This window comes from Terrapene carolina, unplaced genomic scaffold, assembly GCF_002925995.2.
Source record: "Terrapene carolina triunguis isolate 2854851 unplaced genomic scaffold, T_m_triunguis-2.0 Scaffold198, whole genome shotgun sequence".
In the NCBI taxonomy this organism is placed as follows: Eukaryota; Metazoa; Chordata; order Testudines; family Emydidae; genus Terrapene; species Terrapene triunguis.
The window spans coordinates 2478673-2491427 of record NW_020664549.1 but is presented as its reverse complement, the minus strand read 5'-3'; the positions used below and the strand labels follow the sequence as shown (position 1 = coordinate 2491427).

The 12755-nt window shown below is 54.0% G+C and overlaps 1 protein-coding gene across 1 annotated transcript in view; it reads right to left on the bottom strand.

The window, feature by feature from the left end:
- The window catches only part of LOC113407124 (phosphatidylinositol 4-phosphate 3-kinase C2 domain-containing subunit beta-like), a 52826-nt gene extending 40358 nt beyond the window's left edge, over nt 1-12468 (bottom strand). The window contains exons 1-4 of the mRNA XM_026655204.1: nt 11531-12468; nt 3967-4067; nt 2489-2643; nt 1407-1527 (exon numbers count right to left, since the gene is read on the bottom strand). Coding sequence (XP_026510989.1) covers nt 1407-1527; nt 2489-2643; nt 3967-4067; nt 11531-12463 — 1310 coding nt within the window. The 5' untranslated portion in view covers nt 12464-12468. The remainder of the gene's footprint in view (nt 1-1406; nt 1528-2488; nt 2644-3966; nt 4068-11530) is intronic.
- Nucleotides 12469-12755: the final 287 nt, after the last annotated feature.

Sequence of the window (12755 nt, the reverse complement as noted above, 5' to 3'; positions counted from 1 at the left end):
CTTGTCCTGTGGCTATGCAGAGGATGTCAGTCACTATGGCACCTTTCCCCACAGGATTATTTATTACCTGTGTTGCTGTAGCGTCTAGGAAACCCAGTCATGGACCAGGTCCCATTGTCCTAGATGCTGTACAAATACAGAACAGAGACGGTCCCTGCCCCAAAGAATTTACAATCTCTTGGTTCCTTAATCACCACTGGTTCCCCGTTTCGTTTTTCCTCAGACCCATCCCTACACTTTATTTGTCCATGTATTTTCATAGAATCATAGAATATCAGAGTTGGAAGGGACCTCAGGAGATCATCTAGTCCAACCCCCTGCTCAAAGCAGGACCAATCCCCAGACAGATTTTTGCCCCAGATCCCTAAGTGGCCCCCTCAAGGATTGAACTCACAACCCTGGGTTTGGGTATTTTGCTGGCCTCTATTTTTTGGGGGGCCCTCCAGTCCTCTCTAATGGAGACGGAGGCTTTGGGGTCGTTTCAAGGGTCCCAGGCCTTCCGCAAAGGTTAAATAGGCTTGCACCACAGCTGGGCAAACATATTCCATTAAACCCCCCCCCCCCCCCCCCCCCCGCCTGGACCCCCCCTCTTTTTTTTTTTTAAGTTGCATTTTGTTTGACATTTTTCAGCTTCCCAAATGGGAGGAAGCACCAGCACATTTGGGGGGTTTCATCATAAAAGCATAAAAATATTGTCAGCAGGAAAATTTGGCAAAACCAAACCGTTTTCAAAACCCCCTTCCCTCTCCCCCTCCAAATTTCTATTTACCCTGTTCAGCCGGCCCTAGCTGGCAGCCTTTTGCCAGCCACTTAAAAATAAAGACCAAAAATTAAGCTCTCAACTTGATTGCCTGACCCAGTCACTTCGCTGAGTATCATCAGGATTTTTATTAGTATTTCAAGAGCTTTTCTTGGCCGCCCTCTAATATTCTCCAAACATGAGCTCCCCAGCGCATGGGGTCAAGGGGAGTTACTTATATCCTGCAGCAGGAAGATAAGGCTCCTGCCTTTCTTGGCAGGAGAGTCCCAGTGATGTCGGGAGGCAGGAAATGGAATAATCCAGGGGGCTCCTGACTTGCGTTCAGATAAACCCAGCTATTGCACAACACCGACCCGTTCAGGAGACGCAGTGCCCCGAGGAAAGTGGGAGGGGCTGGGCCCAACAGCAACCACAGGGCTTGTCATGTGAACGTGCAAAGAAGCATGAAAGGAAGGACAAACGAAAGAGGGGACAGAGGAAGATGTTTGGGGGCTCGCTCCCCTTTTCCTGCCCCTAGCACAGCTAGGATTCGACAGCTCTCCACCACCGACCGCTCCCCCGGACACCAGGGGGTGTTCTGGGTGCACTAGGGCAGGCTCGCTGAGGTCCCTACGTGCGGCCGGCCGGCCACTGCTTGTTCACTCACTTTTGCAAGAACTCTTCCAGGCCGCAGAGCTTGAGCACGAAGTCGTCCACGTCAATGCCGAGCAGCTCGTCGTACGTGTAGCACAGCGTCTGGTAGATGAGCAGGTCCACCGTGGAGGAGCCTGTGGGGGCAGGGAGGGAACAAACCCCGCAGGGCGAGAGCTTCAGGCCACGATTCTCTTGGGCTCCCCATCCCACCCGTTTCAGTGACCGAGACTCTACTCCCCACAATCTCTCTCTGCACCCGGCTGGAGGTGGAGTCACGCGAGGAAGCGCACGCTGCCTCCACAGTGTCCCATTCCTGCATGGCGAGATCCCGGGCAGCGTCTAAACCATGCGGCAAGCCACCGCCTAGGGCAGTGGTTCTCAACCTATTTACCATTGTGGATCGCATATGCAGCCCTCTGTGTGTTATGTGGGCCACATGCCACATCCACACAATATATATACTACTCGTATGGCCCTGAAGATATCACATGGGCCGCAGCTGCGTGCTGATTGGGCCACAAGCGGCCCATGGCCCATCAAAGTCAGTGGAGACACTCCTATTAACTTCAATGGGCTTTGGATCAGGCCTGTAATTTAAGGCTTATCCTGCCTTAGTCGTATCCAAGCAACCACATCCAAAAGAGGACCAGAGACCCTGGTGCACATGCAGTGATGGAGAGTGAAAACGAGCTGAGACATCTGCACCTGGATCTCAACCCCACTCTGGCCTTCTCGGATGCAGCATTTGGTGCTGCTCATCACAGGGGGACACTGAGAAATTCAGAACCCAGGGTTTAGATGGGGGGGCCCCATCTCTAGCACATATCCGCCCATGGGGGCAACACAGACACTCTCTCCTCTGGGAGAGGAGCCACTTTCACCAGGATCACGTCTGTCCCATAGGAGCTGGAAGATGAATTTGCAGGAGGAGGCAGAAGACACCACCGCTTGAGCTGCTAATGGCAGCCATCTTAGCCCCCTCATTGCTGTGGGGACCGGCGGAGGTGTGGGTTTCTCGCCGCACGAGGATACCGTGTTCATAGGTGGACGTGAGGGCAGCAAAGCACCATACTTACCACCCTAGCAGAGACTTACAGTCACAGGTGAAAGTGAGGGGTTCCTGCACGCTGTCGCACACCACGGTCACCTTCAGGCTGATGCCGTGGCCCAGGTGCTCAGGGCTGAGGTTGACCGTGCTCCAGACAAAGCCGGTGAGGGAATAGTCCTTGGTGCTGTAGCCGGATCTCAAGCTGCAGGCAGAAGTGGGGGGAGGGACAGAAGAGGAGTTAGAGATCCCTGCCCCATCCACAAAGGGCTTTATCCCTCACTGTGTGGTGGATTCTCCCCTTCCTCTCGCCTCCTTTCCATAGAGGCACCAGAGGACTCTCTCCTGGCCTCTTCTCCTCCCTTTACAACCTAGCTCCTAGTGATCTCATCGGCTCACATGGCCGACACCAGTGACTCCCACCATCTACCTCTCTCTCTCCAACTCGCCTCCCTCCACGCAGTCCTGCATCTCGGCCTGACTCTTTGACATCTCCTCACGGATGTCTCATGGCCAGCCTGAGCTTGACGTGGCCCATGCCAGCTAAATCCTCCTGCTCCCCTCTTTCTCTGTCACCATCAGCACAGCCTTCCTCCAAGCGGTTCAGGCCTGGAGCTTGTGTCTTGGACTCCACCTTCTCTCTCTAGCTGAGATACCAGCCTCCATCACCTGTTTTTCATTTCTCCCATGTGCCATTGTGCATCCTTGCAAGCCACCCCTTATGCACAGCACGCCCTCTCTGAACTAATCTGCAAAGCCACCTCCCACTCCAGAACTAAGGCTGCAACGCCTAAGGGAAATTGCCGGTTGGCAATAACTAAGCAGGTGGCCAGCAGGGATCACGGATATCATGCTTAATATTGACTTGAAACCAGCTTTTAGTGCAGCTAGCCAGACAGCAGACCTCTGTTTGCTTGCCTTGGTGCATTCAGTTTCCTTATGTCGGGAAACCATCCGCCTAAGAGAGTCCTAAATGGTCTTAGTTCCCCCTCTTGCTTTCCCCTCCTTCCCTCACCTACATGCGGCAATGTAGCCCTGAATGTTAAGAAGATATTTACCATCTCCCCACGCTGTCCCTCTATAAAGCTCTCCCAGCCCCAAAGTGTTGAACAGAGCAGAAAGGGGCATCCTTATGTTGTCCCCCCGAATGCCTCTTTTATAGCTTTCAAACACCAACTGGGCGCCACCCCCACCCCCCTCTCCTGTGCTGCTTTGCACGGAATTGTGCCAAAGATTCCAATCACTGCCCAGCAAAAATGGGCTTGTCGTCTCATCACTCGCACCCCAGGAATGACCCTTCCCCGGCGCCACTGCTTAGCCACCATGCAGCACAAACAGCGGAGACAACAAAAGGCATGTCTTCCTTCTCCCAAGATTAATTAAGCCACAGTAATTAAATCCCCAGGGCATTTCAGCCACCAGTGCACTGACAGACCTCCGAGTTATGGCCTGTGCTGCAGGGCAGTTAACGAAGGGGAGACCCCAGAAAGACGGCTTGAACGCGTCTCAATCCCTCCCAGGTACTTACACATCTAGCATGTGGCAGAAAGCAGCCACCTCTTCGTCCCTCTCCTCGGAGACCTCAAACAGCTCATAGCCATTAGCTAAGGAGTGCGGTCGGGAGGCAACCTAACACAGAAAGAGAGCAAGAGATGCAGGGATAGTAGCAAGAAAGCTCATGCAACCAGCAGCCAATGGAGTGGAAGGGCCCCAATTTCCCACTCCGCTGAGCTCATTTCCAAGTCACCATGGGATGCTTCTTACTCCCTTCCCCCCCCATAACACGCATAGGCTATGTCTTCACTGCAGTCTACCCTCGAGTTGGGCGACCAGGGCCGCCCAGAGTGGGGGGGCAAGTGGGGCAATTTGCCCCAGGCCCCACAGGGGCCCCCACGAGAATATAGTATTCTATGGTATTGCAACTTTTTTTTATGGAAGGGGCCCCCGAAATTGCTTTGCCCCAGGCCCCCTGAATCCTCTGGGCGGCCCTGTGGGCGAACAAGACGTGGTTCCTCTCCCTTTCACTGGATCCAGTTGCGAGAGACGCAAATATTTCTGGGTGCGCATCCCAGGGTTCATAGCACCACTGCTCACTTGGACGCTCTGGGCTTGCTTTCGCTGAGCATTGTGGGACAACTTGGCTGGCCCCATGAGGCCGGATTGTGGGCAAAAGTGGTAGAGGCCTGGGAAATTCATGTGACAGCCAGACACAAGCTGGTGTGGTGTTACCGCAACTGTTGTCGGAAACTGTTCCTCTCTGAGCATCGCTATTACAAACGGCAGAGAGGGGCTAACACATTTAATGGAAATTCTCCTTTGACTAGGGAGCAAGGTAAGATGCAGCATGCGGAGAAGGGGTACAGTAATCAGAGCGGGTTGAAATGTTTTCATTGTATAATTTTTTTTTAAATGGCTTTCCAACCAAAATTAAAGTTTCTACAGGAAATTTTCATTTGCATTGAAATTCTGGATATTTTACCAGTAAAAAAGTATTCCCCCCACCCCTTCCCTTTTTCCCCTAGTAACCCCCGATTTTCCAGTGGAAACAAAAGTGACCAGAGGAGGAGGGGAACTGAAACACTGAAAATAAAAATAAGTTTCAGTTTTTGTTTTGCTGAAAAACAGACAAAAATTCAGCAACATTTTTTGAATAAAATGAACACTTAATTTTATTTACAATTTTTGTGGAAAATGTTGCATTTTCTGACCAGCTCTAACAGTGATGAACTGCAGAACTCATTGCTTCTGGATATAGCTGAAGGCAAAGAACTAAAATAGTTTAAAAAGAAAGGATTTGAGTTTTATGGTTGAGTTTCAACTCTCATGCTTCAGGATATAAACCAGCCACTAACAGATGGGGTCAGGAAGAAACTTCTCCTAAGGACAGGTGGTTCCATAAATGTCTATTATGGGGTTTCATGCACCCTCTTCTAAAGCAACTGCTGCTGGCCACTGGCACAGATGAGATTAGGGTTACCAACTTTCTACTCGCATAAAACTAAACACCCTTGCCCCGCCCCCTTCCCCGCCCCTCCTCCGAGGCTCACTCCATCCCCCCTCCCACTGTTGCTTGCTCTCCCCACCCTCACTTACTTGCTCATTGTCACTGGGCTGGCTCAGAGGGCTGGGGTGCGGGATGGAGTGAGGGCTCCGGCTGGGGGGGCGGGCTCTGGGGTGGGGCCAGAAATGAGGAGTTCAGGTTGCAGGAGGGGGCTCTGGGCTAAGGCAGTGGGTTGGGATGCGGTAGGGGGTGAGGGCTCTGGCTGGGGGTGCGGGCTCTGGAGTGAGGCCGGGAATGAGGGGTTTGGGGTGCAGGAGGGGGCTCTGGGCTGGGGCAGCAGGCTGGGGCATGGGAGGGGGTGAGGGGTGCAGGCTCCAGGCGGCACTTACCTCAGGCAGCTCCCGGAAGCAGCGGCATGTTTTCCCTCCAGCTCCTACACAGAGGTGTAGCCAGGTGGCTCTGCGTGCTGCCCCATCCACAAGTGTCACCCCGCAGCTCCCATTGGCTGCGGTTCCCAGCCAATGGGAGGTCCAGAGCCAGTGCTTGGGGTGTGGGCAGCGTGCAGAGCCCCCGGCTGCCCCTATGCCTAGGAGCCAGAGGGGGGACATGCCGCTGCTTCCAGGAGCCACGTAAACCCATGGCAGTCAGGGAGCCTGCCTTAGCCTCGCCGTGCTGCCGACTGGACTTTTAACGGCCCGGTCAGCAGTGCTGACCAGAGCCGCCAAGGTCCCTTTTTGACCAGGCGTTCCAGTCGAAAACCAGACACCTGGCAACCCTAGATGAAATATCAAGCTAAGCAGTCCATTGATCTGATCTGGCCATTCTGCCTCTCTGCCATATGAAGTGTTGGTGTCACTCTTACCACCAGTCTGAGTGATGGCACATGGATGACATGCACAGGATGTATGCACTTCCTTTTCCTTTGGTGATGCCCAAAGGCTGGGCGAATGAGGGACAGCATAGCTACTCTGCTGAGACAGGGTTTATACTTCTGAGGTTAACAGAAGGGGATATGAAACGTGCTCACATACACGTATATTCTAGGGGCAAAGTGGAGCAAGAAATGGAGTCAGGACTCTTGGATTCTATCCCTGACACTAATTTGGGTCCAGCATTTAGGGTGGATTTTCAAATGTGCCTGTTAGTCTCGGGTGCCCAGCTGGAGACACAATGGCCTGAATTGAAGAGGTGTTAAGCACCCGCTGCTCCCACTGGCTACATGCAGGTGCTCATCACCTCTGATAATCAGGCCCAAGTTCTCTCATGTCGGGCATCCAAAAACTGAGGGCACTTGAAAATGTAGGCTTCTAGGCCTTGGCCAAGCTCACACAGTGAGTCAGTGGCCGAGCTGAGCAGGGAACCCAGGAGCTCAGGGGAATGCCAGTCTTTCAGTTTTGCTACAAGACTATGCTCCCACCAGCAGGCTTTGGAGATGCTCACCTGGAGGATGCTAGAGAAATACACGATGTTATTACTACTGAACACACAGGGCATCTCCTACATGGAGTGTAATGCACATTATGTAGCTAACACACAAGAGGCTAAATCCTCAGAGCTCATAAATGCCCCTGTGTGTTACTGGATCAGCACAGAGGGGATTAAAAGCTGCCTTTCCTTAGGGGAATCTTCAGCTGGCATAGGACCAGCGCCCCAGTACTCCTGGCCAGCGGATGGAGATGCTCTCTTCTCGCATAAGTTAGAACAGTTCTCAGGCTACCCTCACTTGTGCTGCGGGGCAGTTTAGTCTCCAGCAGCACAACAGCCTGGGAAAGGGCAAGTTGGCTGGCACAAAGCCACCTATGTCCCCCCAAGTGCCATAGAGCCTGGGGCTTGGCTTCACACTTCAGGTATAAGCCTATGAAGTAAGCAGTTCGTCCCACCCTGTGCACCAGTACAGTGAATGCTACAAGTGGCTACACAATTATTTTCACGGTCATGTTAATAAAATAACAGAGAAGGGGAAGAGAATCAGAGTCACAGCAACTAGAGATGGAAAAGCTCTGGCAGGTCCCATCTGACCAATGCAGAACAGTTCCTCATGGAGCATTTTCAGCACAACGGCTAGTCATAGATTCGTGAGTTCAAGGCCAGAAGGGACCACTGTGATCATCTAGTCTGCCCTCCTGTATAACACAGGCCAGAGAACTGCCCCATAATCATTCCTTTGAACCAGAGCAGATCTTTTCATCTACTTGTAAAAGAGCCAAGCAAAGAGGCTTCCACTAGTGGTGACTATTCCACAGTCCCATATTAGTATTTGTACTACTGTAAAGCCTAGCAGCCCCAAATAAGATCAGAGCCCCTTTACGCTAGGCGCTGTACATACGCATAGTAAGAGACAGTCCCTACTTTCAAGAGCTTGTCATCTAAACAGACAAGATGGGGAATGAGGCAAAGTGACTTGCCCAGGGCAATGCAGCAAGGCAGAGGCAGGAATAGATCACAAATAGCCCCGTGCCCTCCCATCTGGACTACGTGGCCTCTCCATTGACATAAAGCACATTCAAACATCAAAAGCTAACGAAGAAACTTCCTGGCGCTTCGAACCATGAAACAAGAGGAACATCCCCCAAAGGGGTTTCCGTTCCAGCAGGGGCCCCCATTCCCCTACCACCTGTTTAAAATCTCTCTCCCCCTCCCTCCTGAATGCCAGCTGGGCAGGCAGCAGCCTGCCGAGTGCCACGCTCAGTCTCGCGCCATGCGTGCGTGTGCGCGCCCAGGGCTCAGAGCCTCGCTCGCTCTTTCTGAGCAGACAATGGGTCCACTGTCAGAGCAATTAACCCACCGAATAGCGAAAGGGAGGGAGAGAAAGGGAGAGAACACAACCGCCGCTAAAGACTATTTTAATGCTCTTTCATGATTAGTTTCTGGCTCCGATTAAACAGAGAGTGACTTACATAACCCCCACCAGCGGCCCCCAGCTGCATCTTTCACTGACCGAGGAGAGGGGGGGTCCTGCAGGACTTAACAGGGAAGGTGACTTCACTTGTATTTATATCCCTCCGGTCCTGGAGGCATGGTCCTCTGCATCACATCCGAGAAGGATCCTCACCGCCCCCACACACACATTCCCTGATTAGCTGCTGCTACCATGTGCTGGGGTGTGGAGGGGATATCCCCAGCCACAGACTTGAATGTGATGCAGCCCCCTTTCCAGCAGGAATCCTGCTAGGACAGCACCAGGAAGGGCCCGGGAATATATATATTTTAAACGGGATGGCAGGGGAAGAAAGCAAGGTTGGATCCAAAGGATATTTTGGTACCCTCCTCCGCCCCAGCAGGAAAGCAGTCACACTGCTGCTTACAAGGAGACTCCAGTCTCTTTCCTGAGGATCTTGTGACATTTCACAAGCTGTTAGCCTCGCTACCAGGAAGAGCAGATAGAACCGTCAGGGCTGGAGACGCAGATCCTGCCTGGCTGGGGAAGGCTTTTGCTGGACACTACTTTTAGCTTGGACTTTCCCCCTGGACCTTATAAATAGCACAAACAGTTGTAGTCTCCAGGGCTGTAGTTCAAGGAAGCACATGGATGCCTGTGTCACAACAGGCCACCGACCAGCAGCAATGTATGGGCAGTGCCAAAGTGCCCCGGTCAGAAGCTTTATTTGTTGGGATAGCCAACCAAATCAATAGGGATGGATTCCCGAATGATCCTGGGCAGATTGTAAAAGGCATCGTAGGTCTGAGTGCTAGAGACCTGCAGCTGAGTCTTAAAATCAAGGTCCTGAATGCTGGTGGTCAATGGCCCGTCAAGGCCCCATGGCAATTTTGCAGCAATAAGGATCCCGGCATTCTGTGACGAAAGGTTACCACTCCTGGGCATGGTGTACCTGGGGGGGGAGGGGAGGAGGAAGAGCAGGTGCAGATGTGGGGAAAAGGGCTCTCAGAACTCATGAGTGTCCCCTAGACTAGTGCTTGTCAAACTGGCATGCGGAGCACTTTGCTCAGGGTCTGCAAAGCAGGGCCGCCCAGAGGGGGGGGCAAGTGGGGCAATTTGCCCCAGGCCCCGGGCCCCCCAGGGGCCCCAACGAGAGTTTTTCAGGGCCCCTGGAGCGGGGTCCTTCACTCGCTCCGGGGGCCCCGGAAAACTCTCACGGGGCCCGGGCCCCCGGAGCTTCTTCCGCTCCGGGTCTTCGGCGGCAGTTCGGCGGCGGGGGGTCCTTCCGCTCTGGGACCCACTGCCGAAGTGCCCTGAAGACCCGCGGCGGGGGGTCCTTCCGCCCCAGGACCCGCCGCCGAAGTGCCCTGAAGACCTGCGGCGGGGGTCCTTCCGCCCCAGGACCCGCCGACGAAGTGCCCTGAAGACCAGCGGCGGGGGTCCTTCTGCCCCGGGACCCGCCGCCGAAGTGCCGGGTGTTCGGCAGCAATTCGGCGGCGGGGTCCCCCTGCCGCCAAAGACCCCAGGCCCCCTGAATCCTCTGGGCGGCCCTGCTGCAAAGACCCAGCTGATCACAAGGTGCCAGCTCCTCGTCCTTCTTTCCAGCTACCATAAGCACAGGAAACACTTTCCCCCTATTGCTTTCTGATGCCAGCAATGGCTGTAGTTGCCCCAGGGAAGTTATGCACGTGCGAATGGCAGGGGAAGTGGGTGATGGCAGATGGGAGGGGAGGGAATCATGAGACCATCTCTTGGTTTAGCTACAGCTCACACTAGGGAAGAGTTTGAGAATCCTTGCCTAGCCCCACAAATTCACTTGGTGGCTGTGGCCACACCCAGAACTGCCCAGTGAGGCCCAGATGTTGCCTGAGCTGAAAGGAGAGAGGGAATCGGTGCTTGGAAAGAGGGGAATGCGCACGAGGTCTCTAGCATCCGGGCGGATCCTTGCATAGCAATATCACAACCAGCTGCTGACTGGGCTGTCACAGGATTTGCATTTCTTCTCCCCTGCTGCCTCCAGAGGCTGATTTCCTCACTCTGATCTACCCTCCGGAAGGGTTAAGGCCACAGCCTCATGATCCAACACCTCTTGGGCAATGTGTTTTCAGGAAAGGGATCTTACTGACGCCCCCAGGGAAAGGGGCCAGAGCCAGTGCACAGACATCCTTAATAAAGATGCGTAAACAACACATTGGACAACACAGAATGACACAGGGAGCCAGAGTCAAGCTGGTTTCTCTACAGTAGTCAGGGGACAAAGGGCGGGGAGAGAGAGACACACACAGATTATTTGCATGCAGAGAGAAGCCTGAGGAGGTCAGGCTGTCTCTGTGCAAGGCCACACCCCAGCTCCTCTGGTATGCATCACTTCCCTGGCTCTTGCTGCCTCGCAGTCATTACATCTGCTCCCTGGCCATCTAGTCTAGTAGACCATCCTCCAGCTGCAGGCCTGGTCTCAGCTGTGTGTAGTGCTAGTTCACAGACACGCCATGAGCCCTGCCCTGCCGAGCCAGCACCCGCTTCCCCCACTGACCCCTGCAAATGGAACCCTATCAAATCCTTCGGGCCTTGGACTCCTCTCCACCTCCTGCCCTGCCCCCTTGTCCCTACAGTATGGGGGTCTACTCGCCAGATCTCCCTTTTGTTGTGCTCTCCGGTTCTTCCAGCAAGGCCTCCCTCGCACACCTGAACATGGCCCAGCTCCCATCTATGGTGGTGGTGGAAGGGGTGAGGGCTCTCTACGGATATGTCTACACTGGGCACTAAGCCCAGGCTCTGACTTGGGTTTGAGACCAAGCCCGCCTTCCGCCCACACACAAATGAGTCTGACTAACATCAGCAAGCACTCATTTTGCATTGTGGATGCAGGTCAATTCACAGACCCGAGTCAGAAGTGGTGCAGTATGGATGTGTTTGCGCGGCTGAGACGCGGGTCCAGCAATTGTCAACCCAGGTTTACAGTGCAGTGTGGACTCTCAAACATGCTTGGAAACACCAAGTCCACAAGCATGGGTCCCTCAGACCCAGGTTTACAATGCAGTGAAGACAACCCTGTAAGGCCGTTAATGGAGGTAAACCCACTCCCAATTGAATCCTAGAGGTCAAGCTTAGAAAGGGCAGTTGTGAATGGGTAGGAGCAGCCTAGGATTGGGGTGGGGTTCACACCTGCTTCTCTCAGCCCAGCCTCTAAGGAGAAAGCCAAAAGCCTCTTACCGGATCCACTGAGATCCTGCGGTTCTTGTTGGGCGCCACGTTCTTCCGGTTGCCAAACTTAGAGACGTAGGTCCTGGGAGGGACTTGGGGTGGCATGGTCTTGCTCCGAGCCACTGGCTTTCCAGTGGTCTCCTTCTCAAAGATGTTCCTGCCTTCCTTCCAGCCCCAGGTGGCCTCTCTCAGCAGATCCGTGTCATAGGTGGACTTCAGGTTGAGGCGGGTGATGGCGTCATTGATGCCGTCGTAGTCCATGGCGCCGTAGGGGTCTTCCTCCGAAATCCTGCGGGCCAGCAGCTTTCCATCGGACAGCTCGTGGGCGGAGGAGAACATGTTGATGTCTCTGGGCTGGGGCCCTTTGTAGGATAGTGAGGAGCTTTTGAGGGAAGAGTGATTCACCTCAGAGGAGTTCCAGATGGAGAGGCGAGGGGGTAGCGGGGGAGGAGAGAGCTTCTTGGGGGAGCCATCTTGGCCCGAGGTCCCGTTGAGTGGCTCGCTGAGGAAGTCTTCCCCCGAGCCATCAAAGATGTACAGGTAGTCACTGGCGAGAGGGCCCTTCAGCCAAGGCTGGTTCTCCAGCTCAGGTGGCGGGACAGATGAGGTAGAGTTGTTGGTGCCAGGAGCTCTCGAGCACCCTTGAACTGAGAGGGAGTTGTAGTTGAGGGTGGGGTCCGAGCCAGAGAGACCTCGCATTAATTTGATGCTGTGGCAGTCGTTCCTGACAGCAGGTTTGTTGTAATCCAGAGCTGGGTCATCCCAGGAAATGAGGGAGCGGTCATTGTTTTGCTTGGCCTGACTCTCCTCCTTGTCCTGCCTCAGGCGGGACAGAGCGTCATACTCCATCTGCAGGGCTTCAGCCAGAGCCAGCTCCTTCGGGCTGATCCCCACTGACTCCAAAGACTTCCAGTGCTCTCCATTGCCTCTGGTCGCAGACATCTCTCAGGGGAACAAGTGCCTGGGACCAGCCGCTACTTCCTGCTGGGCTCAAGGGTTAGGAGCAAAGACATACTGCACCACCAGTGACCTGCAGGAGAGAGCGACAAAGATAGGGTCAGCGTACCAGCACACAGGCTACTGCTTCACCGAAGGCTTAGCTATAATAAGGATGTTGCTTTTATATAGAGCCTGACTTTCGGAAGTATTGAGCACCCACAACTCTGATCAGAGACAATGGGACAGCCAGGTACCCAGCACTTCTGGAAATCAAGCCCCTGTAGTCTTGGAACCT